The sequence below is a fragment of the Melospiza melodia genome, chromosome 6 (assembly GCF_035770615.1).
Source record: "Melospiza melodia melodia isolate bMelMel2 chromosome 6, bMelMel2.pri, whole genome shotgun sequence".
In the NCBI taxonomy this organism is placed as follows: domain Eukaryota; kingdom Metazoa; phylum Chordata; class Aves; order Passeriformes; family Passerellidae; genus Melospiza; species Melospiza melodia.
In genome coordinates this window covers 23,642,114-23,658,090 of record NC_086199.1, presented here as the reverse complement: position 1 = coordinate 23,658,090, position 15,977 = coordinate 23,642,114, and the positions used below count along the sequence as shown (strand labels likewise).

The window sequence follows — 15,977 nt, the reverse complement described above, 5'->3', positions numbered from 1 at the left end:
CAGAGGGCAGAAAGCCCTCCTTGAGGTTCCTTGTGCCTTGCAGTAGTGCAGAGGTAGCAGCATGCAGGATGTTCCAGCCCTGGATAGGGATACTACTCCTACCTCTGCTTTGCTCTTTTTTGAAATAGTCTTGTCCAGGACCACTGCCAATATACAAGCATTTCCTCTAAAGCAAACCCCAGAAAGAAAACATGCAACAGTCCAGTTAACAAATATTGATTCTTCTCCATAAAAAGTTTGAAAACAGGCCCCAGATTTTAATACAAAAATGTTCCTTTCACCTGTAGTGTGTGTTACAAAGAAAGCAGAGACATGCCCTGTGGTAGCATTCTCATGCCCTTGTCTCCTGCTGGCAAACACAATTCTTGACAGAGCCACAAGGTACATAAATCTGTTCTGCAGAGCTGTGTATCCAAGACAGAGCTCCTCACAAGGCACACAGAGCAGAAAAGGAGGTTGCATTCTAACCTCACACCAATGTATTCCAGACAAAGTGGAGGTTTCTCTGGCTGTTGTTTCTACAAGACCCATGAGGCAGCATCTTCTCTCAGGGCAGCCTAGGAGCTCAGCTCCTTTCTCTTGTGAGTGCCAGGGAGGCAGAAGGAGGTTGGGAGAAGGGTGGCATGGTTGTGTCTACTCTTGGCAGAACTCCACACCATGAGTTCAGACATACTCTGGAGTTCAGACATACTCTGTGTCCATCAGCAAAATCCAGGAACTGGTCTTACACTGTTTGACACAGCTGCTGGCTTGGCAGCTCCATGTCTGCTACTGAGAGCTCTTCCACACATGTGCAGGTTCTGTGGCTGGCCAGACAAGGGCAAGTTCTTCAGTATCCTTCCTCAGAGGGGAGACGCTTCAATTTCTCACATCGAGTGAGCTCCCATCTTCCCTCCCCATGAAGTTTCAAAATCCAGCTGTGGAACTGCAATTCAACAGCGCATTGAGGGATGTCTCTACAAGGGCACGGTCCACCCCCAGTGAGGTCCTCCAGCCTTAGTCACTCCCCTCTGCTTGCCAGAGACCCTCTCTACCTCAGCACCACGAGGGAGGCATGCAGCACTGCCTCCCTGTCTCACCTTTTCCAGGCTGGGTCTGTGTCCCACACTGATCAGTGTCATGCCCAGCTGAAGGCACATACGGTACAGTTCATGCTCCACCTCTTCTGTCAAGGCGCTGGTGGCTTCATCTAACACTGAAAGAAAAGCCATGAGCCCCACAAATCCTCTCCCAACCAGACATCTCCTGTAGGCAAGAACAGCAACACCCAAAAACATTTCACATATTAGCTGGAGCTCACCAAGAGCATCTGCAGAAGGCAAGTGAGGAGAAACCTAAGACTCTGGTATTCTTCTGACACAGCTGGTGTCAGGCAACTAGGAAAGCTGTCTTTCCCCTCAAGTACTTGAATCCATCCAAACCACACCGTTCACCTCATTCCTCTCCCTCAACAGCTGCCCACCACTGCCTCATCCCCATCATGGCAAAAGCCAAGACATGAGCTTCTCCAGGCAGCCCACGTGCCGGAGTGCCAGGCTGAACAGCAGTCAGTGTACTCTTCCAGCACAGACCCTACATGGAGCAGGTAGGATGGCCTGTGGCACCTTCCTGACTATTAAGGGTAAATACTACAGACCTGGAGCAAATAAATTCAAATCATCTCTGCAGCTTTTAGTTTGCCATCCACAGGTTCCTTCTGCCCAGACATCACTTAGCTGTGTCACGGGCTTCAGGGGAAAGAGAGGTACTTACACATAGCTACCTGCTACTGAAACTGGCTCTGTTCACCCACATCCAACCTGGCCCTCATGGCAAGTCCTCCACAGGCTCAAGCCCCCAGCAGAGCCTAAGGAACTGGCCCCATTAGCTAATCACAGATGCTTCTGTGGTCTCTCAGGACTGTTTGTCCCACTGCTCCTTGTCTTCTTTTGCCACATCAAGGCTAAATTTTCCATATTGCTCCACAACTGTACAGATGCTAGAGAGCTTCAGATATGACAGCTGCTGCCACACTCCCCAACACACGCCCTTCTTTCACAGCAACTGGTGAGCAGGCTGACAGAGTTCTTCTTCTGGTGCCATTGGACATGGACCATGAACATTAATCACCAGTTCCCCAAGAAGAAAATGTCTTATGTACAGCCTCTTGATTTACCACCATCTGCACAAATAATGAAACATTTTCACATTTCAAAAATGAATCCTCTGTGTGCTATGCTGCTAAAATAACAGCCAAGACAAAACATGTTCCTAAAACAAAAGGGATTTCATGAGCTGTCTCTGTACCAGCTTCTCTATACACCAAAGGCCTTGTGTTTTTTTCTCCCCTCTTTTGTAGTCACTCACTCACCTGCATATTTTGGCTGGAGGTAGAAGAGCCGTGCAAATGAGAGCCTCTGCATCTCCCCTGGGGACAGGATGTCATACCTGCAGCACAGTCGAGATTCAACACCTTCCTCAAGAAACAGAGCTTGTTTGCTGAAAATCTTAAGGCTTCTGATATTGGACACCAGCAAACAACTGTCCCTGTGTGTCCCTTGTGCCCTCCTACATACTGGGACTGGCTCTGCACCCCTGTAAACGGTCAACTGCCTGCAGAACACCACAGCAGGTGATTGTTGGCACAGATGCTTGGGCCATGAAGGCTTTGCTCATGTATAGTGTCCACATCTCACAGAACACAGATAGACACAGATAAATCCAACAGCAATGTGCATCTGCTTAGAAGTGTTCCCCACTCAGAAATCACCCAAATGCACACAGACAGTGGGCTCCCTTACCAGTTCCAGTCCACCTGTTCATCCAGTCCTCCAGCCCTTGCCAGCAAATCAGTCTACAGAGAGCACAGCAGACTTGTGAACACAGTCCCCAACCCTGCAAGCCTATGGCCCTGAGCATAACCACCCGCTTTTTGCCAGTCTCACTTTCCCAAGCTGAGCTGAAGTTATACCATATTTCTCCTCCTCTTTCTGTCCCATAGACAATTGTGTCCCAGGCACAATGTCCCCACATAAGTTTAGCACACAATCATGCTGTGCTGCCATAAGAAATCATCCCTTCTTCCCTCGCTGGTGGCACCAGGAAAGAAGGCAGCAGTGCTATCAGTGACTCACCAGCCCAGCCAGCTCCAGGAATCGCACAATCCTCTCATCATCTGCAGACCCTAGGGAGAAAGCCATGCAGCATAAGGAGAGGCAGTGTGTGCTGGGGCCACTGCTGAATGAAGGAGTTGGTGAGGCAGGAGGGAAGAACTGGAATATCTCCTGAGGCTCAATGTGGTTGACCTGACCACTTAGTTATAGCAGATCCTGAGCTTTGGCAGAGATAGCCCCAAAGACTGACCTTCCTTGAAAGTGTTAACTGTGCCTGTGAGTAGCATACCAGGAAGTAGTTGGGCTCCACAGATACACCTGAGATTTGCCTCAGTTCATGGCCACAGCCAGAACACAAGGATCTAGGCTTCAACTGCCAAGGCCCTGCCCAGTCACTCTCTCAGAGCTGAGACTGCACACTACAAGCAGTGGAGTCATGGGAACAGGGCTCAGGTAAGAGCCAGCAAAAGGACCTTATGTGGAAGAGAAATACCTCAGGGTGAGTCAGCTGTGGAGCAGAACATACACTTGAGCTGGTACAGTTAGCATCTATGGAAGTTGAGAGGAAGGGCTGTGCATCTGCCATGGACCTCTCTGAAGCTGCTGGAGAGCCACAGCAGTAGCTGAGGGCTGTAGTTACTCTCAGCAAGATTGTGACTCCCAAGCTACAGCAGACCACGTGTGGTCTGGCTTCAGAAAAGGGTAGGGAAGGGAAAGGATCCATATATTCTGACCACAACAATGTGCAAAGCCATGGGACATCATTTTGAAAAAGTGGAAAAGATGGAGGTGGATGGAAAATAAGATTAAGGCAAATACGGCTTGCTGAAAGTCAGACTGTACCAAACAAATCAGATGTATCCCAACAGCAAAATTTATCATGTCTAGCACAGCAGGAAGAGCATGGCCAACTTGTCCTCATTATACTAAGACAGCAAGTTCTTATCCAGTGAGTATGCTGTCTCACAAAATGAGGGGGACACAGAATTGACCTTAACACACACTAATCATCTAGGGAACACCAGAGCATCAGAAGCAAAATGGATGAATGTTCCTGATGGGTTACAGCAGGGAAGAAGCTGCACTGGGTACAGGACAGTGAGGCACTACCACAGCATTGGTTAATTGCTCTAATGGATTTTCACAAACCTGAAAGTGGATAGATCTCCTTCAGGGGATAGATCACCTGTTTAACAGAGCAAAAGAAACCATGTCAGAGGGAGCTGGACACTGATGCAGTAACATCAGAGATGCAGTAACATGAACTGAGGCACAAGGGAAGGAGCACCCACAGGTATCCTCCCTCTTGCAGGGTTTGCAGGGCATGACCACAGCTGGGAGGCCAGAGCAAAGACAGACCCTGGGCTCACCTGCTCACGCAGGCTTCCATCAGTGAAGAAGGGCCTCTGTGGTAGGAACACCACTCCTCGGGGGCCAAAGCAGGTCAGCATCCTGATGCTCCCTGCACAGAGACACTCATTATATCTGCAGTATCAGGCAGGAACTTCCCACTGCCCCCTGTAGTCCTGTCCCATAAAGTAGTCAACTAGACCCCACAAAAGTGTGTTTGCAACACAGAGCAAAGCAATGAGAGCCAGAGAGTGTGACAAGAGATGGGTGGCTCAAAACAGTGTATCAGTGACACATTCACCATCACATGGTGGCACTGGCCTCACAAACTGCCACACTGCCACCTTGCAAACTCAGGGTAGCCTTGGTTGAGAAGAAGGCGGCCGAGGCAAGTAGCAGTCCTCACCCCGTGTGCTCTCCCAGAGCCCTCCGAGGACCCTCAGGAGAGAGGTCTTCCCTGTACCAGTGTTTCCCACAATCATCACACTTTGTCCTTGTGAGATCCTGAGGCTCAAGTCCTTGATGAGCGGCTTGCCAGAGGATGGTACTGAGAGTGTCACTCGCTCCAGAAGGAAAGCTGTGTCCCTTGGCACTGGGTCCTCCCCAGAATGGCTGCTGGGCCACCACCAAGACAAAGAACAAGAGATCTGGGGGTAAGTGACCAAGCTGAGATTGGCAAAAATCAGGGACCTTCTATCTCCTGTGCCTCTGACAGTAGCCCTGCCCCACACACCCTGGGAATGACAACTGACAGTGAACACTGCCTGCTCCAACCAAAAGCATGCAACAGACTGTGACACCAAGGGTCACCTTCCTCCCATGGCAACCTCACACTCTGGCATCCAAGCTGCAAGCCAGCCAGTTGCTGAGAGGCAACTCACCTGTCCAAATCCCAGCTGGTTTTGGCTTCTGAGTAGTTACCATTTTCTTTTCTGCCAAGGCTCAGCAAGGTCTCCTGTAGTTCACCAATCCTAGACATACAAGAGGTTGCATGAAAGCCAGGGACAATTCCAGCAGCCTCCTCACAATATCCAAACTTGCCCATGCTTGCACACAAACAACAAGTCTTTTGGGTTTTTTTTTATTACAGACCTGGGCAGAGTCTTGTTCTGCACTGCCCTTTCCTCCAGAGATGTGCCCACAGATAAGCTCACCTGTGTGTGTAGCCAGCTACGTCAGTAACAGTGCTGGAGAGATCTATGAGCTGGCTGAAGCAGCCAATGAGGTAGATGGAAACAAAGGCATTCTGGGGAGAAATCACATGGCAGAGTAAGGGTCAGAGCTGAGCTGGGGCCCTGACCCTTATTCCATGACTGCAAAGAGGCAGCCAAGGAGTCCACACATTTGGCCACATCAGCTGTCTCAGGAGGATGAATGAGGAGTGGTGAAGTCACACAGGACGGTGGGAGTGAAGATGACCACATTTGAAAGAAGCAGGGCTTCCCTGCTCAGTGCAGCAGTTTCTGCCAGCTAGACACATGTCCTGTCACCCAGGGATGGTGTTTGCAGAGTGCCTGATGGCCTGCCTAGGGCCCAGCACGCTTGCCCAAGTCACACAGATCCACACCACCAGCCCTGCCTCAGCACCGTATATGGCTCAGAGCAGGGTGTCTCAGCCTGCAGTGCCCACTTAGCTATATTTAGCTCTGCATTCTCTATCACAAGCCAGCTTTGAGTATCCATAAAGAGTCAGGTCAGGAAGGTGAATGCAAGCCAGCTCAGCCTCACTGGGGGCAAGGCTCACCACAGGCAGTAGCCCAGGGCATAACCCAGATCCACAGCACTGCACAGGCCCCATCTCCACCTGCACTGCTGGAAACCAGAGGCTTTCTGACCTCCTGGTTTTTTTAGACACTGAGGTCAGAGCCAGGAAACACGTAAATGTGTCCTTGACAGTTCTCACACCCAAGTTAATCACCTACCAGCTGCCTACAAGCTCCTGTTTCCATAACACTGTGAGCTGGGACAGTCTAACCTGAAGATCAAGTGCTGCAGGTTATCTAGTCCCAGGGCCACCAGCACCACATGAAACCTCCATCCTCAGTGCCTGCTCACCCTCCACAATGGGGTCACAGAGATTACCCTTAGCTCACCTTGCTGACAAGGGCACTGAGCTCTGTTGGACTCAGGTCGCCGTAGACACCAGAAAAGATGGGAATGGCAATGACCACGTAGCTCAGGATGCTGCCCAGGTAATCAAAGGTGTTGATCCCAACTGGGCACAAGCACATTGAAAGAAGACAGTGAGTTAAAGTTGAAACCTCTGTCCCAGCCAGGCCCAAGTGCTGACCCTGAGCCCCGTCAGAGAAAGAACCGTGTTCTTGCCTTGGCTCTTTATGATGAACCAGAGTAGAAAAACCTATTTTGCAGGATAGCACAAGCACCAGGGTGAAAATGCATTTGCCAAGCAAAGAGCACTTTGGGGCAGGCCCCTGAGCAGCGAATCGTCATCCAGACACACAGCTCAGGGACTCCTGTGGGGCAAAAGGCACTTTGCCTGCTTGTTGCTATGCTTCAGGGGCCTGACTGATTCACAGTAAACAGGAAGGAAGGGCAAAAAGGAAGCTCTGGGGTGAGACAGTTTGCCATGAAGTGTGTCTTGGGAGCACAGAGGCAGAAAAACAAAAGATTCCAAATTCCCACAGACACTGCTGTTCAGAGTTCTCCCTTCATTACACTGCCCAGAAGCTTGCTGTGCTGCTGAGATCAGGAAGAGCTGTCTTTATAGGAGTAATTTAAAGAAAAAACTCAGTAAAAAAGGGAGAAGGAATATTTTCAGGGAACAGCTATGCTTAAGGGACAGTTTCTATAGGAAAGAAGTTTCCAAGCTCCCAACAACATACTGAGTGCCCAAAGCTCAAGCCTCTTTTCTTGGCGTGTGAACACCTGCACCACAAAAAAGTCAGATTCTGGGTCCCCCACAACTTTGCCTCTTTATGAGGCTTTTACACAACAGGATTCCTCTTTAGCACTCTAGGAGGCACCCTCTGTTCACCCTCAGGGCTTTCATAGAGCAGCAAAAGGCAGAAGAAGAAAACACAGCACCCACCCAACTGCTCTACCAGCAGAGTTTCCCAGCATGTGGGCCACCAGAATAGAGTTACCACACATCCCACTTCCCCCCCCGCAGTGTGCCCACTCACTGTATAGCCACAGCTCCTTCCCTATCAGCTCTCTCTGGGTCTTCAGCAGGCTCTGCAGCCTCCGGTTTGTGCGCATGTGCTCCACTCGCCCAGCCCTGTAAAAGCAACATTGCAACATGCCAGACATCCTAGGACATTGGGCTTTAAAACTGAAGCTTTGAACGGGCCTGGCACCTTTGCCTCTGACTAACAAACTCTTTATTGACCAGGAACTGAACAGCCAGGACTGTGTTCCTGAAGGGTATCGTCACGGAACTCTGGTTGAAGCAAGCAGTCCTACAAATCTCCCCCAGAGCCCATGCCTGCTGCTGTTGCAGCAGGAGCAGGTAAAGCCAGGCCAGACACTGTCAGAAGGCTCCAGCCTAAAGCACTGTACACCCAAAGTCAAACACAGTTCCCAAATACAGCCTGGCTGGAAAAGAGGCATGGCACTGCTACACAGCTGAATCCAGACAGGAGAGGGCAGAGGAGAGTCCAAGGGGTGATCATCAGCTCACATGGCCTGCATGGCCAGCAGCTTTAGCCCACCTCTTCCCATTTCCCACTCCACAGGAATGGGACAAAGGCAAGTCCTGAGCAGTGCTACCCCCAGTATGGGTACCCCAGCTCCACAACTTCCCCTTTCCCAGGGCTATCTCCATCAGGTCTCCCACCTCACATGTTAGAGGTGATACTCCAGTGGCCAGGCTGAGCCAGGAGCAAGGAGGCATCTCCTAAACCACCACCTTCAAGCAAGTGTGACAGCTCCTGCTGCTGCTCTGCAAGGCCTGGGCTGCCCTCAGGTGGCAAAATGCAGAGAGCGCTCCACGTCTCATTCCAGTCACCCACTTGCCATAGCACCTATTGCCCCTGACATCCAACACAGGCTTGTGTCCACTACTCACGATCTATGCAACAAGGGGGTCACTAGGGCCCAAGAAGATAAGGCCAGAAGAGGCACAAAAACATCCAAAATAAGATTTTTGAGGTCTCATTTCTAAAGATTCTCAGTTCATAGAAAAATACATTTTTGTTCTCAAAAACGCACCTGGTTAGAATTCAGTTTGGCTTTACTGCCTTACAGCACATCTCAGGTAACTACTGAGCTGCAGTCTTTACTTTCCATGTATTAGGAAAGGAGAAAGGCTTGGATACAAGGAATTAAAGGTGAGAAAGGAACCAGGGACCTTTGTTTTAGAGCTATTATTCTGTTGCAGATGAGGAGAGATTGCTGTACTGGTTTCCTCTTTTCCTCCCATTCATTTCACTTTTAAAGCAAGTTTGCCAAGGACTTAGTAACAAAAGAAGTAAAAAGGTGGCAGTGCTCTGCTTCTGTTTCTTCCTTTACCAAAGCAATGTTTAGGCAGTCTTAAGAGGACAAGATCACAAGCTAGAGAAGTTGAGCAATCAAAACCAGCCACTCACCATATGCTCCTCCTCTTGCAGGATTCTAGGAATGCAACCTTTTAAAAAATTCCTTTATTTTTAATTATGATGTATACCATGAAAATGCCTGGTTGTGTGCAACACACCTAAGTTCTAGTTGCACACAAAATGACACTTTTCTACTAAAACATTGTACTGAACCAAAACATTCTGTTTACTGGTATAATAATCCACTTTTCATTTTCTACTTAGTAATAGAATTTAAAAAAAATCAAAATTGTGAGGGAAAGTACTGCATCTTAAATAAGGGCATGTAATTACAGTATATTTTTCATTACAAAAATTATCATCAACCAGTAAGAATCAGAGTACAAAGAAATAACTCAAGACTTGCCAGTGCAAACCAAGATTGATTTTGGTTATTTAAATGAGTTTCATGCCTGTCAATGTAAGTTGTTATGAAATCAGTGATTTTGAATGAAACCACTGTGAGGACAGCAGCACAACACTTGAAATGCTCACTCAATAAAGCATGAAGGAGCCAGATACAGATCATGGGCAGGGGAGACCAGAGAGAGGACATGTGCTACAATTCCTGGAAGAAGTGCAATTCCACAATGTATAGGGCAAAGCCAGACTCATGACAAGAGAGCAGCAACAACCTCCTGCCACCCCAACACAAGCTACACCAAATTCATGCCTCTTTTCCTGCTGAACCAAGCAGCAGCTCAACAGGCTTCAGGGCATCACTAAATGGGGGAGGTGCTGCTGGGCTCCTGATGGTGTGCTCAGCTCTGGGGTGAATGGCAGTGAGAAAATTCAGAGTGCCAGTACAGCATATGGAGGGTCAGGGCACAGACTGAGCAAGAGGAGCAAAGCAGAGCTGAGGTGGCCAAGGAGCAGCTAGCACACCCACAGAAGACATGCAGGCAAGCAGCAGCAGGATGGGGCCAGAAGCAACATGCAACAAGTCCTCAGCAGAACCAGATGCAATCAGACTTTGAGCAATCTTCCAGGGAAGGACCAAACAAAACATCAGTAATGATCTCTAAGCCAGCACCAAATCTGTATCTGCCTCTGAGGATGTTAGAAGGGAGGCAAAGGAAAGATAGCTGTCTCCAGTTGCTGTGGATTATTTCTGCATATGATGCACAGAATACAAAGAACCGAGTGTCAGGGCTGTATGATGTGGCAGTGGAAGGGATAGAAAGCTGCAGCAACAGAACTTGGGCTCCTTTGGGATATGTGAACACAACAAGGACACTCTGAACTGGGACAATCCTTTTGAGGATACAAAGAAATTAACACTACTAACCTGTAGAAAGCAGCTGGTTCTGCGTTGACACGAATCTGCATGTGCTTGAACCTGTACAACCAAAAAACATAACTGTGCACAAATGCTCAGTGAATTATGTAGCCAAAACCATTCCTAGAGGAAACTTATCTTGTATGTTAGAGCAGTGATCTGAGGCATCTCTTGACAGAAATATTCAACAGGCTCAGAAAGGCACCAGAGACCAAGGCTTAACATGAGGTGCCATCATTTCGGGCTAGCTCAGTGGTACATTTGCTTGATATCCTGCTCTCTCTGCACATCTTCTTAGCCCTTGGGCTTACTCTTTGCTGCTAGTCCAGCATCTCCACCATACAAAATCACCACAGCCAACTTCCCTGGGCTGGGTTCCCTGGGCCGTAAGAGCTAATGCTGCTGTCCCTGGATGCCTTGAACCCCAGGGAAAAGTACAAAGTCCCTGCTGCACACAGAGCCAACCCTGCAAGCAAGGGGGAGGAGGGGAGTTGCAGAGCATATGGAAAGACTGGTTGAGACTGATCCAAGGGCATTGCCTGCCATGACACAAGGCTGTGAGTGGTTGGCAGGGGCTCAGTACACTGACTCTGAGGCACCATTGCACAGGCAGCCTTCTCTGAGAGTGGGGAAAGTCACAGACAAGAGAATTAGCTACATACACAGCCCTGAACGGTGACAAAAAAGCAGCTTTCACAGGAGCTGCCAAGAGGCAGTGAAAACAGAGCTCTGCTGGGACTCACCTGAAATCTCCCTCCAGTTTTTCCTGCTGCACAAGTTTAGACACAATTGGGCTCATCAACACTTTGTTAATCATCGTCCCAATGATGAAATACCCAAAGATGCTCACCGGGCCTAGCCAGCCTGTGCTACAGAGGAGAAACAGAAGTCAGCCAATAATCCAAGCAAAAGGACACTCCTGCACCATTAGGCTCAAGCAATCAGAGCCCTCAGTTGGCACCTCTCTTGGCTTTCACAGCAGAAGTTTGGGGCCAACATTGCACATCCCAGCATCCCCAAGGCAGAGTTCTCCTTGGAGTACAGAGACCACTCACCCATGTGTACAAATATCCATTTGGGGAGTTATAATGTGGGTGGCAGGCTCCAAAAACAGAACACCGAAAAGAGGTGTGCAAGCAGGGCCAGGATACATCCTTACCTGTGAAAGCACTGGTATGTGTAGTAGGCCAGTGTGAAGGGTGAGATGACGAGCTTGCCGGCCATGGAGCTGAGCTGCCTGCAGAACCTCTCCACATCCTGGCTGATGCGCTGGTCCCTGCTCAACACAAAGAGCCATTGGCACCATTACAGCCCAGAAGCAAGAGCCAGTACTAAACCCCTAACAGGGCACAAAGCAGGCTGTTTAGTGCATGAACATGGGACAGGCAGCAGGTGAACAACCTTACCTGGGAAGGATCTGCAGATTCCCCACAGGAGACTGTTTTCATGGCCCAGCAGGACCCACCAAAGGGCCTTCATGGCACCCAGGAAGAACAACCCTTGCCATTGCTTTCAACCTGGTCCTTGTATTTATCCCTTGTTCCACTTTCAACATTGTTCAACACTTGTGCTGAAGGTCTCTGCATCATTGTCCTTTACTCCTCTCCTGGAACAACCCCCATACTATGAGAAACTACTGACTCTCCCTCCAACCTTCAGTACTGCACTGAGATGCCGTCAGACCCACCAGGACAGGCTAGAGCACAGGCCAGGCTTTCACCAGCTACTGGATATTTGCAAACACCTCCATCAAAGCTACCCTTTCACAAGAGCCAATCCCTTGGCTCTGCATGGAGTGCCTCTGGTTCCTTTGTTGCAAAGAAGGAAGTGCTCCCACCCACCCCAGCCCACAAGAGCAGGAAGCAGCACACCAAGCCTTCTCACCTCACTAGCAGCAGCACATGGGCGACAAACCCTCAAGTCCCATCTATCCCACTGCTGAGCAGGAGCTGCACTTGGGACAACTAGGAAGAATTTCAGTGTATTTACTCCTCAGCACCTCATCTGTCCAGAGCACATGGATGAAGGCTTCAGTCTGCTGTGCTAAGCTCCAGTGGAAAGGGCATAATGTAATGCTGGAGTTCAGAATGAAGAGCAAGGATGGACTCTTGGATAGTCTCAGTGCAGATACTGCCACGAAGGCACTCATCTTTAAACACTTTTGCAGTTCTGGAACAGCAATGGATTTAATTCTGGGACAGCTCTCACCCTGACTGACCTCTCAAGTCATCATTTTTCCTTCTCCTCAGACTGTAATATTCCCACAAAACTGTAACTTAAATTGTGCTAGAGTCTCATCCAATGATATTGCTTTTTACAAGTTATTAAGTAACATGTAATGAAAATACATGAAAGTATCAACTCAAATGCCCTAGCAGGTGCTGTATGTGCTTGTACGCCACTCAGAACCCACTCTTCATTCCTTCAAAGTGGGTGACTCCATGCATTTAACACTCAGTTTGGTTTGCACTGCATAATGGGAGGTCTCTCTTGCTCTGGTTTGTTCTCTAAGTACCTGTTACAGGGAAAAAGCTCTCATCAAGGAATTGCAAGATGAAGAGAATTTTGGCAGTGGCACCAAAACCACACTAAACAGTAAGACTGAAGTTGGAGCAGAAGCAAGGTGTAATGAGACATACTCCACAGTAATCCCACACATTTGGTCTGCAAAGGCCATGAGAGCTGTCTCTTGCTGCAGGGCAGACTGACCCAGTTGTCTCCTACATTTCACTGCACAATGTGAACATGTTCCCTAGTTAAAAATAAACCTGAGCAGAATAATCATGTGAGGGGGCCTCTGTCCTTCGCTTCCACTTGTATCCCCAAAGAAAAAGACAGGCATGCAGGAGCTTCTGGCTTCACTGTGCTGCACTGCCTGGGAAGAGCTGCATGCCCTGGTGACAAACATGTTTTTTAACCTCTCCTTGTAACTCCATGCCACTGAAAACACTATCAGAAATGAACATTTAATGATACTGGGAGTAAACACAACAGCAACCTGGAAGTGCATCAGCTTGATAATGATGACCTACTGCCCAACGTGTGGAGCTGTTTGACCCAAGCTGAACCACTCTCCCCTTGCTTGCTGCTTCCCCTTAGACACCCAGCATGTTTTCTTGCAGCAGCCACACAAACCACCCTGCTCTGCAATGAAGGAGCAAGGACAGGCAGCAGAACTGCAGAAGCTGCTTCAGTTTCTTGAAGTTTCCGCTATTAGCAAGAGTTAGGAGTCTCTGCAAGACAGCAATTTTTTCCCTGGACATGGTCTCCTCTTGCCATCAACATGAGATATGTCACCAATGCAGTCACTAGATCAGAGGCGCCCACTCCAGCAGAGGAGAGCTTGGAGTCTCAAAACAATGGTATAACAACACATTATTTGGAAAACATTCCCCTTTGATTTCTGGTTTTTCAGCTAGTATTTAATAATAACAAATTTAAATTCTGGAGGGGGAAGAAACAGGGAGATTCTACACTGAGATTAGCTCAGCTGGTTAAAGCATGGTGCTAATAATGCCACAGGTTCAATCCTGTGTGGACTACTCAGTTAAAGAGTTGGACTCAATGATCCATGTGGGTCCACTCCAACTAAGAGTATTTTGTGATTCTGTGACCTCTCACATGGTGTCTAACATAGGATTTTTAGCTTCTCACAGTGTGCAACGATGACAGCAGGGCCCCGTGTGTGAGGACAAGCTGGAAGGCCAAGGTCCAAACACAGCTGTGAGGAAGGGCATTCGACCTTTGCAGCGCAGCCCAGGCAGATCAACAGCTCTGCAGTAAGCAGTGCACAAAGCAAACTGGAGAGAGACCTCTTGGGGGTGGGTCTGGGATCCACAAGGAGACTGAATGCTCCTCCTCTTATATTTCAAGTCACCACTGTCACTTCCTTCCTAGGAACAGGAAAGGGAAATGCAGCCCTCATAGAGTGCAAAACAAAGCCCTTCCTGGATTTGGCTCCCATGGGTTATCAAACCACAAAAATACAACTGAACTGTGCTCAGCTGCAGATCCTGGTGTTTGAAGTTCAAACAGAACAGGGACTGTCCTAATGCACCAGTGGTGTGAAAGAAAGGAGAGGCACTGCTCACTCCAACCTTTGCAACATCCCACAGTGTCAAGGGTTGAGTTTGCAGACAGCGTGTTTTATAGCAGCACTAGATAGAGCCCTGTTCCAACAGGCATCCACTTTCCTTGCAGCTGAGACATCCCGCCCCCAAAACTGGCAGTCACAGGAATTCCCAGCAATAGGTATCACCTCCCACCAGGGTAGAAGAGGGTGCCTAGATTTGTGCCTGGATGGTAAAAGCTTCTAGGGCTCAAGCCCCTACCCAGAGACAAAGAGGAGTCGGGAAAAGGTGCGCAGCAGCCCAGGAGAAGCCAAGCAAGATACTGAAAGAAGCTGCCAGCAGCCTACGGGTTATCGATGTCCTCACGCAGCACGAGCAGGTTGTAGTAGACCTGGCCTTGGAAGTAGCAGCTGTGGAGGTATTCAGTGAGGGATTTCCTCCAGTTCACATACATCACATTGCAGATAAACTGGTCGAAACTTTTTAGCTGGAACAATGGCAAAGAGATGGATGGGAAGAGATAAGTGAGAACAAACATTTTTCCAAAATGAAATAAAAACCAGCAGTTTGTACTAGTGACCCAGCGTATGGGCAGACTTGAATCCTTTCTGACCAAGATCATGCCAGGCACCATGGGCAGCTTTCTCTTCCTCTCCCAAGACACACGAGCCTCTGCTCTTACCGTGGAGTTCACAATGATCAGGGTCACAGCAACAGCAGTCAATGTTTTGAATCCGGAGAAGTCCTTGTTCCCTAGAACCTCATAGTACTGGCTGGGGATGACGCCGACCTGGTAAATAACCAGCTGCTCTGGAGAAGAAAGGCAAGAAGGGGAAGGAACTGATGGACTGCGGTGACAAGGCAGAGTGGGGACCACAGGGAGCAGACGTGGGGTGCAGCCCCCCATCCCCGCCACCCGGGCTCACCCAGCAAGGCGACACCGAGCAGCGTCAGGAACATGAGGACGCTCGGGGAGGGCCACCCGGGAAAGAGCACAGCCAGGAGCCGCAGGAACCGCCGCAGGAACAGCCCGTCCAGCCGGGAGCCAGCCCTGCAACGGCGGGAGAAGCGGGGGGTGGCAGTGAGCTCGGGGGTCCCACCCCAGCTCCCCTCCGCCACGCCCCGGCCCGGCCCGCTCCGTCCTCACCGCCCGCGGGTCCCGGCGCGCCCCGCGCTGCCGCTGCCCCCCGCCATCGGCGCCCTCCGGACCTGACCGGCCCGGCACGGCCCGGCCCGGAGGCCAGACCGCCCCCGCGGGCGCTTTTCATGAATATTCATCACCTCTCCTCGCCCTGCATCCGCCCCGCCGGGGGCCACCGCCGCTGCCGCCGCTTCCGCGTGCGGCGTCACCACAGAGCTCCCGCCCAGCGCCGCCTCTCCCCCGCGGCCCAGCGGCACAGCGCCCCCTGGCGGCGCCGGGCGGGTGTGCTGCTGAGCGCACGGCGGAGCCGCGCGGGCCATCCCGGCGGGCCGGCCATCCCGGGCCGGTGGCTGCGCTCGCGTCCCTCACCTCTGCCCCCGCCTGCTCACAGAGCCGGACCGTGGTGCCGGGCAGGGTCCGGGGCCGAGCCGCAGCCGTAGGGCCGCAGAACCGGGCACAAACGCCTCTCTTGAGGAAGGAGCTGGACAGGCACGAACTGATCCCTCTGCG

At 50.3% G+C, this 15,977-nt stretch overlaps 1 protein-coding gene across 9 annotated transcripts; it reads right to left on the bottom strand.

Moving 5' to 3' along the window:
- Positions 1-200: 200 nt before the first annotated feature.
- On the bottom strand, positions 201-15,658 carry ABCD4 (ATP binding cassette subfamily D member 4). 9 transcript variants are annotated; one of them, XM_063160307.1, is made up of 19 exons: positions 15,608-15,658; positions 15,253-15,377; positions 15,009-15,136; positions 14,674-14,813; positions 11,416-11,532; positions 11,000-11,125; positions 10,266-10,316; positions 7,586-7,680; positions 6,536-6,657; positions 5,597-5,688; positions 5,324-5,413; positions 4,849-5,057; positions 4,463-4,554; positions 4,242-4,278; positions 3,114-3,163; positions 2,781-2,833; positions 2,351-2,427; positions 1,080-1,195; positions 201-925 (listed from the first exon to the last, which is right to left on the bottom strand). In XM_063160307.1, the coding sequence occupies exons 1-19, from the start codon at positions 15,622-15,624 to the stop codon at positions 830-832; spliced, it is 1,833 nt and encodes a 610-aa protein (XP_063016377.1). In that variant the 5' UTR covers positions 15,625-15,658; the 3' UTR covers positions 201-829. The 9 variants fall into 9 exon arrangements, 7 of the variants coding, with proteins under 7 accessions (XP_063016377.1, XP_063016378.1, XP_063016380.1 ...); XM_063160308.1 differs by having other exon boundaries at positions 4,849-5,054; XR_010028301.1 differs by having other exon boundaries at positions 892-925; positions 1,080-1,245.
- Between the last annotated feature and the right edge of the window lie 319 nt (positions 15,659-15,977).

Bases quoted from the DNA above. Each gene is read 5' to 3' on its own strand.
- ABCD4 (XM_063160307.1), bottom strand. The intron at 15,137-15,252 runs GTGAGCCCGGGT...TTTCTTCTCCAG, and splicing joins GCTCGGTGTCGCCTTGCTGG to AGCAGCTGGTTATTTACCAG. The intron at 11,533-14,673 runs GTAGGCTGCTGG...TGTGTTGAGCAG, and splicing joins CGTGAGGACATCGATAACCC to GGACCAGCGCATCAGCCAGG.